The 17,182-nt window shown below is 38.2% G+C and overlaps 1 protein-coding gene across 1 annotated transcript in view; it reads left to right on the top strand.

Annotated features, from left to right (window-relative positions):
- Positions 1–1,143: 1,143 nt before the first annotated feature.
- The window catches only part of LOC102384153 (muscleblind-like protein 2), a gene marked incomplete at its 5' end in the record, with an annotated part of 42,888 nt that continues 26,849 nt past the window's right edge, over positions 1,144–17,182 (top strand). The window contains 6 exons of the mRNA XM_006037293.3: positions 1,144–1,386; positions 3,215–3,478; positions 10,234–10,287; positions 10,916–11,069; positions 14,573–14,608; positions 15,981–16,075. Coding sequence (XP_006037355.1) covers positions 1,144–1,386; positions 3,215–3,478; positions 10,234–10,287; positions 10,916–11,069; positions 14,573–14,608; positions 15,981–16,075 — 846 coding nt within the window. The remainder of the gene's footprint in view (positions 1,387–3,214; positions 3,479–10,233; positions 10,288–10,915; positions 11,070–14,572; positions 14,609–15,980; positions 16,076–17,182) is intronic.

Here is a 17,182-nt window from a genome sequence, read left to right on the forward strand (position 1 = left end):
TGCAGTGGTGGGAGCTGCCACCCCCTCCCTGCACTGGGCACCCTGTGGGTGAGCCAGCTGTACAGGGCCTGCCGCTTCCCCAGCCCCAGCTCCACTCCTTCCCTCACTGCCATGGGGGTGGGGGCAGATCAAGGCCTCAGCAGTAAGCCAGAGAGCGGGGCACAGGTAGGAGCAGGGTCTAGGGTGAGTGGGGCCCCGGCCGGGCCAGATGGTAGAACAAGCCTGGAGCCCCACTTGCCCCAGCCCCTGCACCTGCCTGTGCCCCACTCCCTCCTTAACTGCTGGGGCCTCTATCTGCCCTACGCCCCTTCTCCCCCAGGCTTACATGCGGGGTGGGGCACCCCCAAATAATTTTTTCGCCCTCCGCCTTGATCTCCACCCCCCCACCCCCGCTTTCCTCCCCACAAACTGGCTGGGGGCAGGGGCACGGCAGAATCCTGGGTTGCTTTTTAATTCAAAAAGTGATCTGCTTAAAAAGGTTGGAATCCATTACTCTAAAGTATCTACTCTTGCCATTGTTAGAGACAAGATACTGGGCTCGATGGACCATTGATCTGACCTAGTACAGCATTTATGTTTTTATGACTTGCCTCTGTTCTGCCAACTGTCAATCTGAGAAAAAAACATAACTAATGGGTCCTGTTTATGGTCATAATATTTGGTCCAATTGCCAGAGGTGACAGCTTGATATTATATAAACATGGCACAGGCCAAGTTTTTGATGTCACTGCCATACTAAACTAAAATTGTGTACAATAACCAAAGACAACATGCAAATTGATAGCAGTAACATGCCAGAGTGTTTAGTTTACGTACTGTTATTATAAGCATGGGCTTAATGTACTGAATGACATTTCACTTATAAAATTCAATGCTGAGAAAAATATCAGGTTTTTCAGAGAAAGGCAGAGATAGAGAAACAACAGTAGATCAAAGTTTCCCTTTATTTTAGGTGTATAAATAAACATGACCTGTAAGCTGGTCCTCAGTGAAGTTCAGCCAGCTTTAAGTTTCACTTTGTAGAAATGCGGTGCAAATTTTGTCTACTCTTTATGATCTGATTAAGAAAATGAGTAAAACCTAGAGAGAATGTGCAGAACACTGTAACTAAGAGCTGTGATTTTTTTTTAAGTCTTAGTGTAAAATCACATTCATTTTTCATCTCGTTGTGTTTCCATTTTGCAGCCTACGTTTCCAGTAGGTCCAACAATAGGAACGAACGCAGCTATTAGTTTTGCTCCTTATATAACACCAGTAACAACTGGAGTTGGGTTAGTTCCTACTGAAATCCTACCCACACCACCTGTAATTGTTCCTGGAAGTCCACCTGTCTCAGTCCCTGGTTCAACTGCTACTCAGAAACTCCTCAGGACTGATAAACTGGAGGTACTACAAACAGCATTGTGATTGGAAATGCAATTTTCTGCTATTTTTATATGTAAGAGCTTTGAAAAAGATTAATTGCTTTTAGAGCTGTTTTCAGCCAAAAAACTAAACTGCGGTTATTGCAAATGCAGGATATGAACTTGCATTTAGTGGAAATGGTACTATCATTTTTGTGTATTTTAAATAAAATTAAGTCAACATGTTATAAAATTGACTATTCAGACTTAATTTGTCTAATAAACATAGAAAGTAACACATATTTGTTAATTTTTTTAAATGCCTCTTAATCTTTGTGAATTTCTTTACAGAGAAATTAACAGGCACATAAGATTTATACCCATAATATCATGTGCACTACTTTACAAAGTTTTAATCTGATAAGGAAATATCTGTAGGTTCTAAAGGCCAATTTGTCTCTAGTATTAACTCAGCCTTAAGAAACTGCACTCTGTAAAATTCTAAAATAGAAATTGTGTAGTTGACCACAAATGGGCAAACTCTGCACATATGCATTGAAGTCGGAAAGGTTCTACATGTGCTTGTGGCTATTTCCATGTTCAGTCAGTTTAGAGCGCTGGGATCTTAGAAGTCTACGATCTGTATTTCAGGTTCAGATAACTAGTAAAATGGCCCCAGCAGGGAGGTCCTTCCCTGAAAATGGAAACTTAAATATTCAGGTTAAAAAAAATCAGATCTGTCTCAATGAATTGATTTTTGGTTTTGCTTTTTAAAGAACAGAAGTGTTAGTTTTGCTTTATGGTCCTGCAGAACACAGTAAGATTGATCCCAAATCTTCTCTATGGTATATAAGAGCAGGGCTTAACAACATGTTCCAGTGGCGGGCCCGAATGTCCCAGGTCAGATCAAAGGCTGGCTGGTAGGAGCAGCTGCTACCACTCCTACCTCCACCCCCACTTCTCACTGGCAGCATACACACATTCAAATAATCTGTGAGAATTATCTCAGGTTGGTTCTCCTAGTCTGGGTTCTACCCAGAGCTGTGTGTGGCTCTGAGAATGGAGATCTTGTAGTGCTGACACTGTGCAGCCAGGTCTCTGCACACATCTCAGCATGAAATGCTGGCTCCCTTAGTCTGCCAGACAACAGATGGCAGCAGTGAATAAGGCAGCCCTGATTGGCTGACCCAGACTACCCATGATCAGCCTGTTTATTCCCAGGTTATTTTTCTCCTAGAGTGGTCATTTTTACTTTGTGAGAAAAAACCTGAACGCCTATACACACACGATTTCTACTGGGAGAGCAATGACTCTCCTAGGAAAAACAGAATGTCTGTATGAGGTCACCGTCACCAAACTGCCTGGCTGCAGCGCAACACAGTGCGTTGGGTGCAAAGCCTTCCACTGCCCTAAGTTGCCATTCCCTCTATTAGAGGAACACTTCTTCTGTCAATACAATCAGACTGATGCAAACAAGACCAGAACGGAACCAGATATTTTATGCTTCTTAATCGGCTTCTCTGGAGCAAATAATTAATAACACTACTCCCCAGGGGTTTAATGTTGGGAAGCAAGCAGAGAGGTTTGGGGATGACTTGGTTCTTTGTGCATTCAATTTATATTATGAGGTGACACAGCTGTAATTTCAATACCAATAAAAGCAAGCAAACATTTTAAAAACATAAGCTAAAAACTGGTTAGGTCCCACCACCCCAGGAATTTTAAATGGTTACAAAGAGAATGTGAAAAACAGAGTGGAAATCACAGTAAAATAGAGCTGTATAGGTTTTTATATATATATATATATATATATATACTAGCAACAGTTATCAGGCATCCACTATCAGTAATAAGTATTGTTTTGCACATAGGTATGCAGGGAGTTCCAGCGAGGAAACTGTGCGCGCGGAGAGACTGATTGCCGCTTTGCACATCCTGCAGACAGCACAATGATTGACACAAATGACAACACTGTAACCGTTTGTATGGATTATATAAAAGGTCGTTGCATGAGGGAGAAATGCAAATATTTTCACCCTCCTGCACATTTGCAGGCCAAAATCAAAGCTGCTCAACACCAAGCCAACCAGGCTGCAGTGGCAGCTCAAGCTGCTGCTGCAGCTGCTACAGTGATGGTAAGTGCTAGAATATATGGCTGATTTTTTCATAAACTTCTTAATTGTGGTTTGACGTCAAGCAGTAGCATTTTTTAGGAGGCTGTTAAATTTTACATTCTTCATAAAAGTTGAGAAATTATAAAATTATTACTATTGCTTTAGGGAAATGAAAAAATTACCTTTTGTTTTTCCCTCAATAATTTCAGAACAATAGTTATGTCCTTTGAGTACAGTGAAGCAGTTAGACAGTTTCTGCTGCCTTTCCTCTCTCTCTCTCTCTCAATTATATGCTAAATTTGCTTCCTAATATTTCTTGATGAAACATAAAACTGGTGAAATTGAAGTGGTCCATGGAAAATATGTAAACCTGTGCTGTGTTAGCTCCTTGCTGGCAGAAACACAATGTGAAAATTAGGAAATGAGAATTAAAGAAAAAATGATTTTGTGCCTAAAGTGTAGGCCATAGATAAGAGATCTGGGCTTTTTTTTTCTTCTCAGTTTCCCCACTGACTTTAGTGTCCTGGGCACTGTGCCTCAGTTTCTCCATTAGTAAAATGAGAATAGTGAGATTTCATTCATTAGTTTTTTTCAGACATTGAGAGACTATTCTGTGAATGCTATGATAAAACTTATATAGAAAATCACATCAAGTAAGGTTTTTTTTTAAAAGTTGTTTTCAGGGGCTTCAAGCGTCTTTGTTTTAAAATATGGCTGACACTTGCTAGCAAAAATTCCACATCAGTATTGAAAGAAGTGAATAAATAAAGCATGCAGGATTTTATTCTGGGGACAGAAGTACAGTCAGTACAGATCAAAGAAGCATTGTCCTAACTCCTGGCACTGAAAGAATAATGACACAGATGTGACTTGTGGATAGTGCATACAACAGTTATAGACAATACAGTTACTCTGAGAATAAGAAACCTACCAAAAACAAGTACACTACAGTATATAACTATCACAGGCTATTGTATCTCAGAAATAAATAGAGACCAGACGTTCCAGGGACAAGGAGTGAGTTTCTTTCAAATATGACTACTGAAAGAATTAAGACTTCCAAACACAAGAAAACAGCAGAAGACAATTTCCTTCAAATTAGTATTTTCTCTTGCCATATGAAAATGTTAGTTAAATCTGGAGATTGACCTGGAATTAAAAAGGCATGAGATTTTTGCAGTAGTACTTCTCCAATGTGCAAAATTCATCTTGCATTTAGAAAAAGTAATAAGATAAGCAAAAGCATATTTTTTCCTGAATCTAAGGAATCATAGGATACGTTTTCTGTGATTCAAATACGCCATATTAGAAATTTTGAGATCCTAAGATTCAGGACTACGTGGAGAATCTTTAGAAACACAGGATTGAATTACTAGCATTCCACTACCATGGGAGAAGGCAGAGGCCATGTAACTGAGAGGCTGTGTATATCCCTTCCACAGAAAATTATATTCATGAGCTTTAATCGGATATTTAGGTTCCCCAGAGTAACAGTACAGGCAAAAAAAAAAAAAAGCATTCTTCATCACAGTCGTTTTTATTTAATACAAATCTAGAACAAAGCAACCCGTCAGGTAGAATAAATGGGATCATATCTCCACTGACACAATATAGGGAATGACAAAGAAAAGCAATAGCTAATGTATTCTAAATAAGAAGAGCCCCAAAATATTCAAGGAAATTGTTCAGAAGTAGCCACTGGAAATCTCTGGTTGTTCTTCTTTGTAAAAGACAAAGATCTTTAACCAAACACGTTCTGCTTCCAGACTGATTCTCAACTTGAAATTATGACTTGAGAAGTGAAAATTGTGAATATTATAGTGGTTGGGCAGGAATACAGGTCAAAGCCCCCCTCTACACATGCAGGTAAAGACATGATGGGATCTAATGCACAATCCACACAGTTCCACTTCCTGCCATGCTACATATGAATGGCAGGAGGTGTGATTGTGTGATAGTGCATTAGATCCCATGACATCCTATTGCATATATCAGCAAGAAGCAGGCTTACATGTCTGAAAGCTGCCTCTGCTGACAGAGCTCCCACCCACAGGGACCACATGCAGCTAGTACCGTCATGCAGCTGACAGGACTCTCAATCCTGGCTGTGCCCCACCTGCAGATGGCGCTGAAAGTCCCTGCAGCTGACAGGTCTTTTCATCCCAGCTATGCCACATGTAGCTGGCACCAAGAGTCCTCATACCTGGCGGGCCTCTTGGCCCCAGCTCCATGTTTGGTACAGCTGGAGACCCGTCAGCTGCTGGACTTTCAGTCCCAGCAGCTACGGAGGAAGCACGGATGCGTGTGGTGCCCTTCAGCTGGGAGACCACAGCAGCTGCACTCTTCTAGTTGTGGGGTCCATGGAGCAATAGTTGGGAGATCACAGCAGCTTCAATCTCCCAGCCACTGCCTGGAGAACCCTGCAGCTGAGGGATCTCAGTGGCTGCAGTCTCCCAGCCGCAGGTATGTGTTGAGCACCCCAGCAGCTGGAAGATCACAACAGCTGTGCTCTCCCAGCCGCAGACTGCCTACACATGCAAATCAAAGCCAGATAGAAACCAGCTATACAGTTATTACACATTTTCAAGCAATAACTTTATAGATGTTTGAACCTTTTTAAGGTGCATAGTTCATAGAGTCATAGACTTTAGGGCTGGAAGGGACCTTGGAAGATCATCGAGTCCAGCCCCCTGCCCAAAGGGCAGGAAGTCAGCAGGGGTCATAGGATCCCAGCAAGATAGACATCCAAATGTCTGTTGAAGGCGTTCAAAGTAGGTGCTTGAACCACCTCCGGTGGCAGACTATTCCAAACCTTGGGGGCTCGGACAGTAAAGAAGTTCTTCCTTATGTCCAGCCTGAAACGATCACAGAGGAGTTTGTGACCGTTCAATCATGTCGTCCTTTGGGGCGCTCTGGTGAACAGATGTTCCTCCAGTTCCTGATGAGCATCCCTGATAAACTTATAGCTGACCACCGGATCACTGCTGAGCCTGCTTTTCCAGGCTGAAGAGTCCCATGGCTCTCAGCCTCTTATTGTAAGGTCTGTTTTCCTGACCTCTGATCATGCATGTGGCTCTCCTCTGGACTCTCTCAAGCTTCTCCACATCTAAATTTATTGCACAATTAAGGTAACTGCATAATAGATACAACATATAGAGGAGTCCAAAGAATCTCAGGTCCTTGAGGCTTAGATCACTCAAGGCCTCCTATTATTACTAAAGGAATGGATTATTTTGCAAACTTCACTTTTCATAAATGTTCAAATACAATGTACTTTTTTTTTCTTTTGCTGTAGAACACGCCTGAAAGTACATCTTCAGCAGTGTTGGTCCTTTTCTAACTTCTCAAAGCTCTTATCAACCAGCTCTCAGGCACATTTTGCAGTAGCTTAAAAACTGCAGTTCCTTAATTATACTGTGTGGATCACTGATGGTTTATGCAGTAACTTCATTTCCTTGTCTTCTCATTTCTGTGTCCCCAATTGTCATAGTTGCCAGAAGGAAACAACTGTAATTGTGACAGGAAGGAAGTTATCTAGTGAATTCCATCGACTGAGATGTAGTTCACGTTATTTAGGATGGAGGTTAGCAACCTACAACCTCCAGACAAAATCTGTCTCAGAGCCATTTTAATCCAGTCCATAGAGATGGGAGGCTTCACTGATGTTTTGTTGGAGGCTGGAGGGGAGACTTAAGCAGTGTTTCAGCAGTGGGGTGGTTTCTCTGGGCAGCAGGGAGCACCTGTGACAGCAGCACTGCACGGGGAGACTTCTAGCTGCAGCTGCAGTGGCACAGGCCTGGTTGGAAGCAACTCAGGCTTGGAGCTAAGCTCCATCAAAGCTTAGCCCTACTCCAAAATGTTGGAAAACCTCTGTGTAAGGACATTGCTTGTGGCCTCTCAAAAAAACAAACTAAAAACCTTACATTTATAGGCTTGTGTAAACAGAGAAGTCTTGACCAAAATGCATGCCTCAAGAACAAGGAAAGAGATCCCCCCTGGGTAAATGTATGTTACCGTGCAGTAGCACATAGGAGCTGGAAAAATCCCATGGTTTGACTGAAGAGAATTTCTTTGGCACAGGCAGTGAATAGGACATTAGTGTTTGGTAGGTAATCACTGTCAGGTCTAGTGAAAGAAAGGTGTTTGATAGAAAGGTTAAAATATTGAAAGGAAAATTGGTTGGTGAACAAGGCTCTAAAAAGAGTTTTGAGAGTTGAGGAGAAATTGAAAAGACGTATGAAGATAGGGAGGAAGGGTAGATCCAAACTGAAGCCTTGGGAAAGTTGGGAGGGGTGGCTTTAAAGAAGCAAAAGCTGACTCCTAGAGAAAGAGATAGTGTTAATAGAGGGAGCCTTAAAATTGAGGACTAGGAAGCGGAAGGAAGGGAAGGACTAACAAAGATTAGAAAACAGAAGTTTACAATGGAACAAGCAAATTGAGGCCTGTGTAGAACAGACATGTGTCTGAGTTGAGAGGGAAGGAAGAGGGCAGAGGTGAAGATACGGGAGTCATAAAGATAGTTGATGACCCTGTGAAAGTGGGTGAGATCTGTATCTGGATGATGATAGTAATGGGGAGAGTACCTTCAACTCTCACACTCAAATGGAAATTTGGGCCTTATCACTTCAGAGAATTAAATCCAGCCTTTATGCTTCACATTTGAATATATCTTCCTCCATAATGGTCTCAGAGTAATTTTACAAAGGTGCATGGGCACTGTTAGACATTTTACAGAGGGGAGAGTTGAGGGAGTGATCAGCATTGTTGGACATACTGAGGTTGATGAAAACAGACAGAAGTCGCTTAGGCAGGTCATGAATGACCTTAGAAAGAACAGATACCACAGAGCAGAAGAATGAGCTAAAGGAGAGAATAAGTCAGTAGGAAGTCTTAATGCATTTGCAAGTGAAAGCGGCATATGAGGTGATAATTGGAAAAACAGAAAATGAAATTGGGAAAGGTGTTTTTAAGAAGCAATAGCTATCTTGCAAATTATTCATGTTGTCATTGACCAGTTCTGTGAAGGTACTTTGTTTTATGCATGGTGCATCAGTGGTTCTCAACTAGAGTATTGCAGCACCCTTGGGTACCACAAGGCCCCCACAAGGGGTGCCACGGCAGCAGCAGCCAAGTAAAATTGCCTCTTACACTACTTCTGCATTAGGTCTCTCTGATCAGCCTAAAGCAGGCAGAAAAGCTGCCTTGTATTGTGTAGCCCTTCCTGGTCTAGAACCCCATATATTCCTCCCAGAAATAGAGGCATGGGTGAAACTGTCCTGCCCATGTCTGTTTCTAGGAGGAGCATGGGGGAGATGGACCAGGAAGGGCAACATAGTAGGAGTCAGCTCTACTGTCTCCTTTAGGTTTATTAGAGAGCCCTAATGCAGAAGAACATGCATGTGGTATGGCCTTTCTTGGGCTGGTAGTACTGTAGGCCTGTGGGGTAGTTTCATCTGGAGGTAGCAGAACCTGGCTGAGAAGCACTAAGGGAAGATGAGGCAGTGCCAACAGTGGTTCTCAGCCAGGGGGACTGCCACATTCAAAATAATTGTGGTGGATGCCATGACCTGGGTAAGGTTGAGAACCACTGTAGTACTTGCTCAATACTTTGTCCTCCTTTTTCATTTTTATTGGATGCAGGGAATGTCCAAGATGGAGACAGGGTGAATATTAAGTTATCGTGTAGACATTGGCAAGCTAACTATCATCATGAGTGCAAAAATGGATTTGATTTATGAGCAAACCTTCCTCTCCATATGTTTTCTTGAAGCCTAATTTAAATCACAAAACATTTAATTTAAAGTTAAACTAAATTTTCTGTCAGAATAGTATCAAATTGGCCCTTGTTTAATTTTATGCAAATTAAGTTATTTAAATATTACTTGTTTTGCTTAAGTAAATTAAGTTACATTTAAATATTTGAAGAATTACTGCCATGATTCCTGTTCTAATTACCGGCTGTGTTCCCTTATTGACAAGTACTATTTTCTATCATTACCTAGTTTTGAAGTTAGTATTAAAATTGATCAGAAAACTTAGTGTTCCTTTAAAAAGGGCTTTTTCTCAATGTAATGTGGTAAGTTAAAAGCAGATGTCTTCTTTATGGTTCCAGCTGCAGTAAAATACAAGGAATTGATGATAAGTTAGTGATTAGACTTAACATTCATTAACCCTGTATTTGAAAAAGAAAAACTCTTTGTACTTGATCCCAAAGTCTATTGAAATGTACATTTTAATAATTAAGACATAAATCCTGCAAATGCTTACACAGGTCAGTAGTCCTATTAAAGTATTAAATTCTCACTATTGCTTTGTATTTAAAATTTTAGTATTGACAAAATTATTTATGCTTTTTAATCTGATGTAACTAACTTATCAGAAATCCTTGTAAAAAATCCTTAAAACGTATGCATTTCTGTGAAGTTATAAAATGCTTAGTAGTGTCTGCAAGCTGCTATTTTACTTAACTTTCCTGAATTTCAAACATCTATATTTTACTCTCTTATATGCTTTTAACTAAGGTATAGTAGATGCATTTTTGCTTCAGTACTAATTCAAGGTGTAATATTCATTTCTTTAGAAAACATTTTTGTTGTTGTGCATGCCTAGTGTTTTGTATGTTGTATATTGCATTCAGAATATTTTTTTCCTTCTCACCTATCCACAATGCAATGCCGTTCCCATGATGCACCTCTGCTTGCTGTTTACCTGTATGTTAATTCGCTTGACTCCCATTGGCCCACTGCCATCATGTGCTCGCTGCCTGTTATTAAAAGACTCAGTCGACTGCCAAAGCAATGAAGCGACCTCTCGAAGCAACTGTAGACCTGGTACTTTGACCTTTCACCTTTTGCTTTGCATGTAGCTTTTCAGAGAAGCAACTAATGAAATTTTTATTGCTTTTTTTAAAACATCAATTGAAAAATATATTATTAATTTACAGAAAATTCAGTACTGTATTTATCCATCTCATTCCATACATAATAAATGCAAACAATTTAGTTTTTTCCTAACATGGTTTCATTTAAAAATACCTTATCATGAAGTTGAAATGAGATAAAACTGCTTTTGTAATAAAAATGCGTAACATAATTCATTATTGCATTTAATAATTGGAAAATTATTTAGCTAAAAGAAATACTTGGCAATGAAACACAAGTGGTTTTTTCTCCCTAGAATTTTTTAAACCCTGTTTAAAGGAAATACTGTTTTTGTTGCTTTAAAGGCCTTTCTTTTCAGTAGTTGTGATGCTACAGTTTTAGGTTAATAGTACCATGCTTTTGCTATCAATAACAAAATACCACTCATTTTACATTGCAATGCTTTGGGTTAAGGTGCATGGCAAGGCATCTGTAACTGCTTTTTTAAAAAGTATATTACATAATTTTATTGAACTGTACATGAAAAAAAGATATGTCTTTAAAATACTTCAAATTCAATTGAATTCCTTATTTGCAGGCCTTTCCTCCCAGTGTTCTTCATCCATTACCAAAGAGACAAGCACTTGAAAAAAACAATGGTGCCAGTGCCGTTTTTAATCCCAGTGTCTTGCACTATCAACAGGCGCTTGCCAATGCACAGTTGCAGCAACACGCAGCATTTATTCCAACAGGTATGTTGCATTTGCACTTAAAAAGAGTCTTCTTTTGATGTTCTCCACATAACATAGTTCCTATCACTTGTACACGCTGTTTTATCACACTTAGTATACTTTAATGTGTCTTCTGCTCCTTATCCCACTCAGGATACAGTGTTCACAGATATTGACAGTAAATGATATACAGAATATTAGGATTCACAAGGTAATTTTACCATGACACGAGATTAGTATTTTTCTTATATTCAATTGTTGTCCCTATTTTATATGTACAGCATAGTACTTCTCATCTGTATTAAATCAGTTGCATTTTAGCTCTGTCAACCAGAGATGTGCTGCAGTGGGCGGGGAGGAGGAACATCATAAAAACCATGGAATGGAGGCATAATTTCAGAAATGCTTCAGGAACAACACTAAGATTCCCTGCTCTCTGGGCATATCTTGTATTTCCACTTTTACTGCATTACACCACTTTCCCCCTCCTAAACTAGAATGGTAAACTTCTGCATGGGAGCATGATGGGATTATAATGCACTTTATATCTGCATTGAACAATTCTGTAATCAGGTTTTTTTTTTCCATTTTCTTTGTCACTTAATTTTGTGACCCAAAACTCCCCCATATTTTGTGACTAATACTTGTTGCTGGAATTCTTGTAAGTGTTTCAGCTATAGTGGAATAGTAGCAGTATAACAACTACTGTTGTTCAAAACTCAAGAAAACTAGACCATCCATCCATAGTGCACCATGCCTAACATCCTGAACTCAAACAGGTGGTGTCGATACCTCTTTTTACCCCTTTTAAAGAAGAAGGAATATACAACTTTGTTGTACACCTTGGGATAAATTGAACCAATGCAATACAGTTCTCTAAGTTATGGGAAAAGAGAAGTATCTAATGGTAAAATACATAGTACAGTGCATTAAAGAACATAATTCCAGTTTGTTTTCAACTCTGAATTTTCAGGATGATTTAAAACATTTCAGTTTTTCCTTCAGTAAATGCATTTTATATTTTTGAATGCATTCATTAACCTTTTATCATGTTCTTTAAGTATATAGCAATAATCTTGAATTAAACGAGAGAGAGAATTCATGATTTGCCAATTTCTTGTTATAGAGTGTAATTCACAATATATATCTTTTTTTAAAATAAAAGCAAAAATCACATGGACTTCAGTGGAAATTTGCCTGTGCTCAGAACTGAATAAAAACATGGTAAAAACTTTAGAATCTGGCCCTGCATTTGAAAAAAAAAAAAAAAAAAAGAAGCAGCTTATAAAGATATTTATTTTATGCAAATATTTTAGTATATTGCCCCACTTGAATCTTGCAAAGAGCTTCCAAAATCTTGTGCCGTTTCTACTAAGATACATGAATATTTTGCACCTTGCAAGTATAGTAGAAGATGTGCTGATTTTTGTGTCAAAGTTTGAAGGAATTGGCAAGCCTGCCTAATTATTGAGAAATAAATGCTGGACTATCCAGTTCTAAGAAGTGTCCGAGAGTCTCAGCAAATTTACTGAAAACCACAACCATAAGACCTTGTGGTGAGATGTTCATTGTTCCTCCTCTTAGGAACTGACTTTCAGAGCTTATCACCACTGTATATAATTACCATAGGACTTAAAATAACCTTGGAAAATACAGTAATTTAAAAATGCTTCAGTGAAATAGCACTTGGATATTTTCCAAATTAAAATGCTTGTTTCCTTAAGCAGCTTATTTCACGTGCTGTTTCTCTTCAGTTCCTGTTTTTGGCTAATACACGGTTTGTTATAAAAATAGCTCATAATTAAGTGACAGATTTCTTATTTTAAGTTCATGATGTAAGGGATGTGGGTCTTTTTGCCAAACTCTAAGGGCCAGATTGTTGTCCAGTCCCAATACAGATGCACAAAAAAGGAAGACGTACATGGAGTCTTTCATCTGCAGTCATAGTACATCAGGCCAGGCAAAATGGGAGACCTTGCTCACAGGGAACATGACAAATCAACCCATCCAGCATCACTGACATTTCTGGGGTGGAGAGAAGGGGACAGGAATAATGAAGTAAGCCAGGGAACATCTTTGCAATTAGTCAGTAGAACAACCTTTCGTGGGATTTGGGGCATATTGCATCTGTGATTATTACACTCCCTGTAGAGTCCAGGAGGAACTGTGCCTTCTTGAATTTGCTGGGCCTAAATTCATCCACACCATCCCTGTATGAAGAGCTGTACACATGTTGATTTGAAATGATAATCCAACATATTCTGAAACAGTGTAATTTCTAAATGTGTGTTAGAAAAGTTAAATCTAAGACCAGGTTTTGTTGATTGAATATGTGGAACACTGATAAATTGTCTTGTAAAACTCCTCTGCCTTTCCTAATCAATGACTCGCTAATAAAAGGTGCGGGGCTTGATTTAGCACAGTTTATCTCCAGTTTTTTGCACTTTAGCTCTGTAAATCAGTATGATTACCATCACCACTTCTTATTCTTTGGTGAGTGATCTTAAAAGGCACAGAATTTTTTTTCTTCAAAAGATGTGTAGTAGAACTTTTGTGAGGACTAGAAGAGGAAAGTTATATTTCTTTTGGAATTATTCTTCATGGTAAGGTCATTCATAGTTACTCATTTGTCATTTATGAAAAATAAACAAAACGTTGGGATGATCAGACTTTGGCAAACTTAATCTGCCCTATGTGCTCTACATGCAGTAACTGCCTAATGTTTTGTGTACATGATACTTTGTTTCTATTCCTCTCTACTCCTCATGCTCCCCTGTACGCATTGTGAACTTGCCAAAAAGGCCTATGGGAAGGTTGGCTTTTGTTTGTTGGGGGGTTTTTCACTAGGCTTTGCAGAAAGGATATAAGTGGAATGGCACAAAGGCTAAACTGAGTTCTAGAAACAGTCCTTCCATAGCACAGTTGAGGCACATTGCAGGGGAATTTGGCACATTCTTCGGCTATGTTCAGTTCCCAATTCCATTATTGCAATATTTTTGCTAGTAAAAATAACATCCAAAGTTACTCTAACTTTTATAAATGTGCACATTAAAATTAAACCTAAACTTATTAATATCTCCAAATAATATTAATGGGAAAAGTATATTTAACTTACGTTTTTTCTCTGCTGTGTATGAGAAAAAATAATAACCATTGGACTGTATAGCCAGCATAATTCTGGTTTTCACTGTGCAGTAGACTTAAGCAGCCATTACATAATGCAATATTTGATCAGGACTAAAAATACTGTTGCAAATAATATTAAGTGAAAGAAGTTTATGAAACATAGTCTCATATATGCACATAGAAACATACAAGATGTTTGTATGGTAACTAATAGTATTTTAACAAAAAATTATTTCAGTTCACTATGTAAACAAAACTATGAATGACCTTAATGTTCGGTTTAACTAACTAACTTATCCTTGGGTATGCTTGAATCTCACTTGGAATGTTAACTCTAAACAGCTAACCTGTTTCTTCCCTTTATTCACTTTTTCCACCTATCATTGCATGACACACAGGGTCAGTTTTGTGCATGACACCCGCTACCAGTATTGGTAGGTTCCAAATTTCTTTATTGATCTCTTTTATACTGTGTTCTGTATCTTCAGCTATTTGGAAAATCTTAAACATGACTTAGACAAGTACTTGATTTAAAGGTTTATTTGTCCTTTTGGTTGAGTTTGTAGGATTTTAGATTTATTTGTAGATGAAATTTGCTGTTTAGATAGATATGACATCACCTGCTATAAAAACTACACTGCAAAAGCATAAAATCATAAATTCAAATCTGCTTTTCAGTTTTTAAGAATTTTATTTATATATTTTATATTATCTAGTATTATAAATTTTGGAAAAGCAAGCTAATTTCATCAATGTTTTAAAGTTTCATAGTAGTGTGCCTATTTCTCCTTTTTGCTGTGTGTTAGAAAGTTTTATCAGAGTTTCCCAGAAACACACTTAATACTGGTATATAGCGTTGATCAAGTGACCTAGGTTCTGAATCACGTTCTCTCTCAGTTATATTTTTGTGATGAAAATTAGGGTGTGTTAGCACAGACCCCAATTCACATGAATAACCCTTACTCAAGGTGATAGTCTCTTTGATTCTAATGAGGTGACTCAAGTGAGTTTTTGCTACTCCTGTGAGGGTTTTTCAAGAGTAGTCTTTAAAGAATATCAAATTAATAGTCTCCGATGCACACATTACTACATTTATCCTTAAAACAGTAGAAAAATAAATTACCACAGAATCTGCTTTGCTCTTTTAGATCAAACAAATTAGTATTTAAATCAGGAAAATTATTTTAGTGCCACTGAGTTTTGCCTGAAAGCAGATGGTAATTTAACTCAGATAAAATTAGTTGTTCAGGGCTAATGAAACATACATCTAGAAACAAAAATGGTATGTGTAGAGCAAGGTTGAAAATACACATTTAACCTGTAATAGCGGTAAATGCAATTAATTAGTTTTTCTAATTCATATAAAATAAATTATTTTTTCCCTTCTAATATGAAATGAAAGAGCCGGCTTTTTAAAATCTTCCATGGGATAGTGGTGATAAAGATATTTTTTAATAGTGTTTTAGCAAATTGAACAATTTTATTTAACAAAATAGGCTATTTTGGTTGATACCTCCCACCTTGTCAAATTATTAAATATAACACCAGTAGTAATCACTTATTTTGTTTTTTTCTGGGAATCACTGATTATGTTGACAAACTTCCTTTAATTGTACTTGTAATAAGCTATTTTCCCTTTTTTATTTCTCTGCCACGCTTTCTTGCTTTGCATTGTGATTGCATGCCATCTGCTGGTTTAACCCATGATGGCTTGCTGCTCTGATATTCACCATGCCAAAATACCACTTCTATTACCATAATGCTACACCCTCCTGTTCATTGCTTCCATGGTTCCCCTCCTGAAAGTACCCATGATGCACAGCGCTACGTCCGCCACTGTCTCTGCAGCAACAACTCCTGCAACAAGTGTCCCCTTCGCCGCAACAGCCACAGCCAATCAGGTTTGCTCCTTTTAAAGCTTTCTTTCACAAATCCCAAACTCTAAATGAGTGCTGATATTTTTTTTTTTTTTTAAATTCTCCTGGAGAATTTTTTTTCATGTTTACCCATCAAATTTTATTTTTAAGTAGTTTATAGCAAGTGTTTATGGACAGGTTGCACTTATTTAGAGTTAACATTTATTGCAAATAATGATGTAGCTATGTTTTGTGTTGCACTGTTTGTATCTAATATTGTGTAATTAACCCACTGAGTTAAAATCATTTCAGTAGTGGACTAAATATAAAGGTTTTTTTATTAACTTCTGTTTTCAAAAAGAAAAAATCCTTAAAAGCAGGTTCAGATGTTTGTGCTTGTTAATGTATATTTTTCTCCATAATTCATGTTAGTGACTAACTCATTGTGTTCAATAAAAGTGACTGAAATCATGCATGGATAAATTCAGCTGAAAAAAAAGCTTATAAAAAAAGAGAAAATAACTATTTCTAAAAGGATCAGCAAATGACTCAGATTTGTACTGTGAACATTCTCATCGAAGACTGTATTCCTTTTTCCACGCTATATTTAAAAGGATGCCATCAAATACAAAACAGCATTTCCCCCTGAAAATATGTATCAAATGCAGTTATAAGCAATCCCTAGTTTTACTAAAAGAGAAAAAAAAAGAGGGAAAATATTTCTATTTTTTTCCCCATTGGTCTTTAGGTGTTAGATTCAGGAATACCAAAGGTGAATGTGGGTCTGTTGCTGCTCCCAGCATGTGAACTGGGCATTGTATCTCAAACTGTAGAGACTGTTTTAATAACTACAGATCCCCAGTTCAGGTCCTGTTGTGGCAGCCACAATGGAGGCCATTACACCATTTTGTGCTTTTGTCACTTTTACAGTATTATTAATGTGAGAGCTTGCATGCATATTCTTCCCCAGGCTTGGCAAGAGAGTGTTTACCAGTAACAGCAGCAATGAAAGTAAAACTTTCCTCCTGAAGAGGAAATGGGCAAAGGGAAAGTAAAGGTTTGCTTGTCCTGAGCATGCTTCATTTTAGCCTTACCAAGTTACCTTTATAAATCTAACGGAGAAGCAGAAGCACAACCAGATTTTATTTGTTT

This window comes from Alligator sinensis, unplaced genomic scaffold (assembly GCF_000455745.1).
Source record: "Alligator sinensis unplaced genomic scaffold, ASM45574v1 scaffold1405_1, whole genome shotgun sequence".
NCBI lineage: Eukaryota > Metazoa > Chordata > Crocodylia > Alligatoridae > Alligator > Alligator sinensis.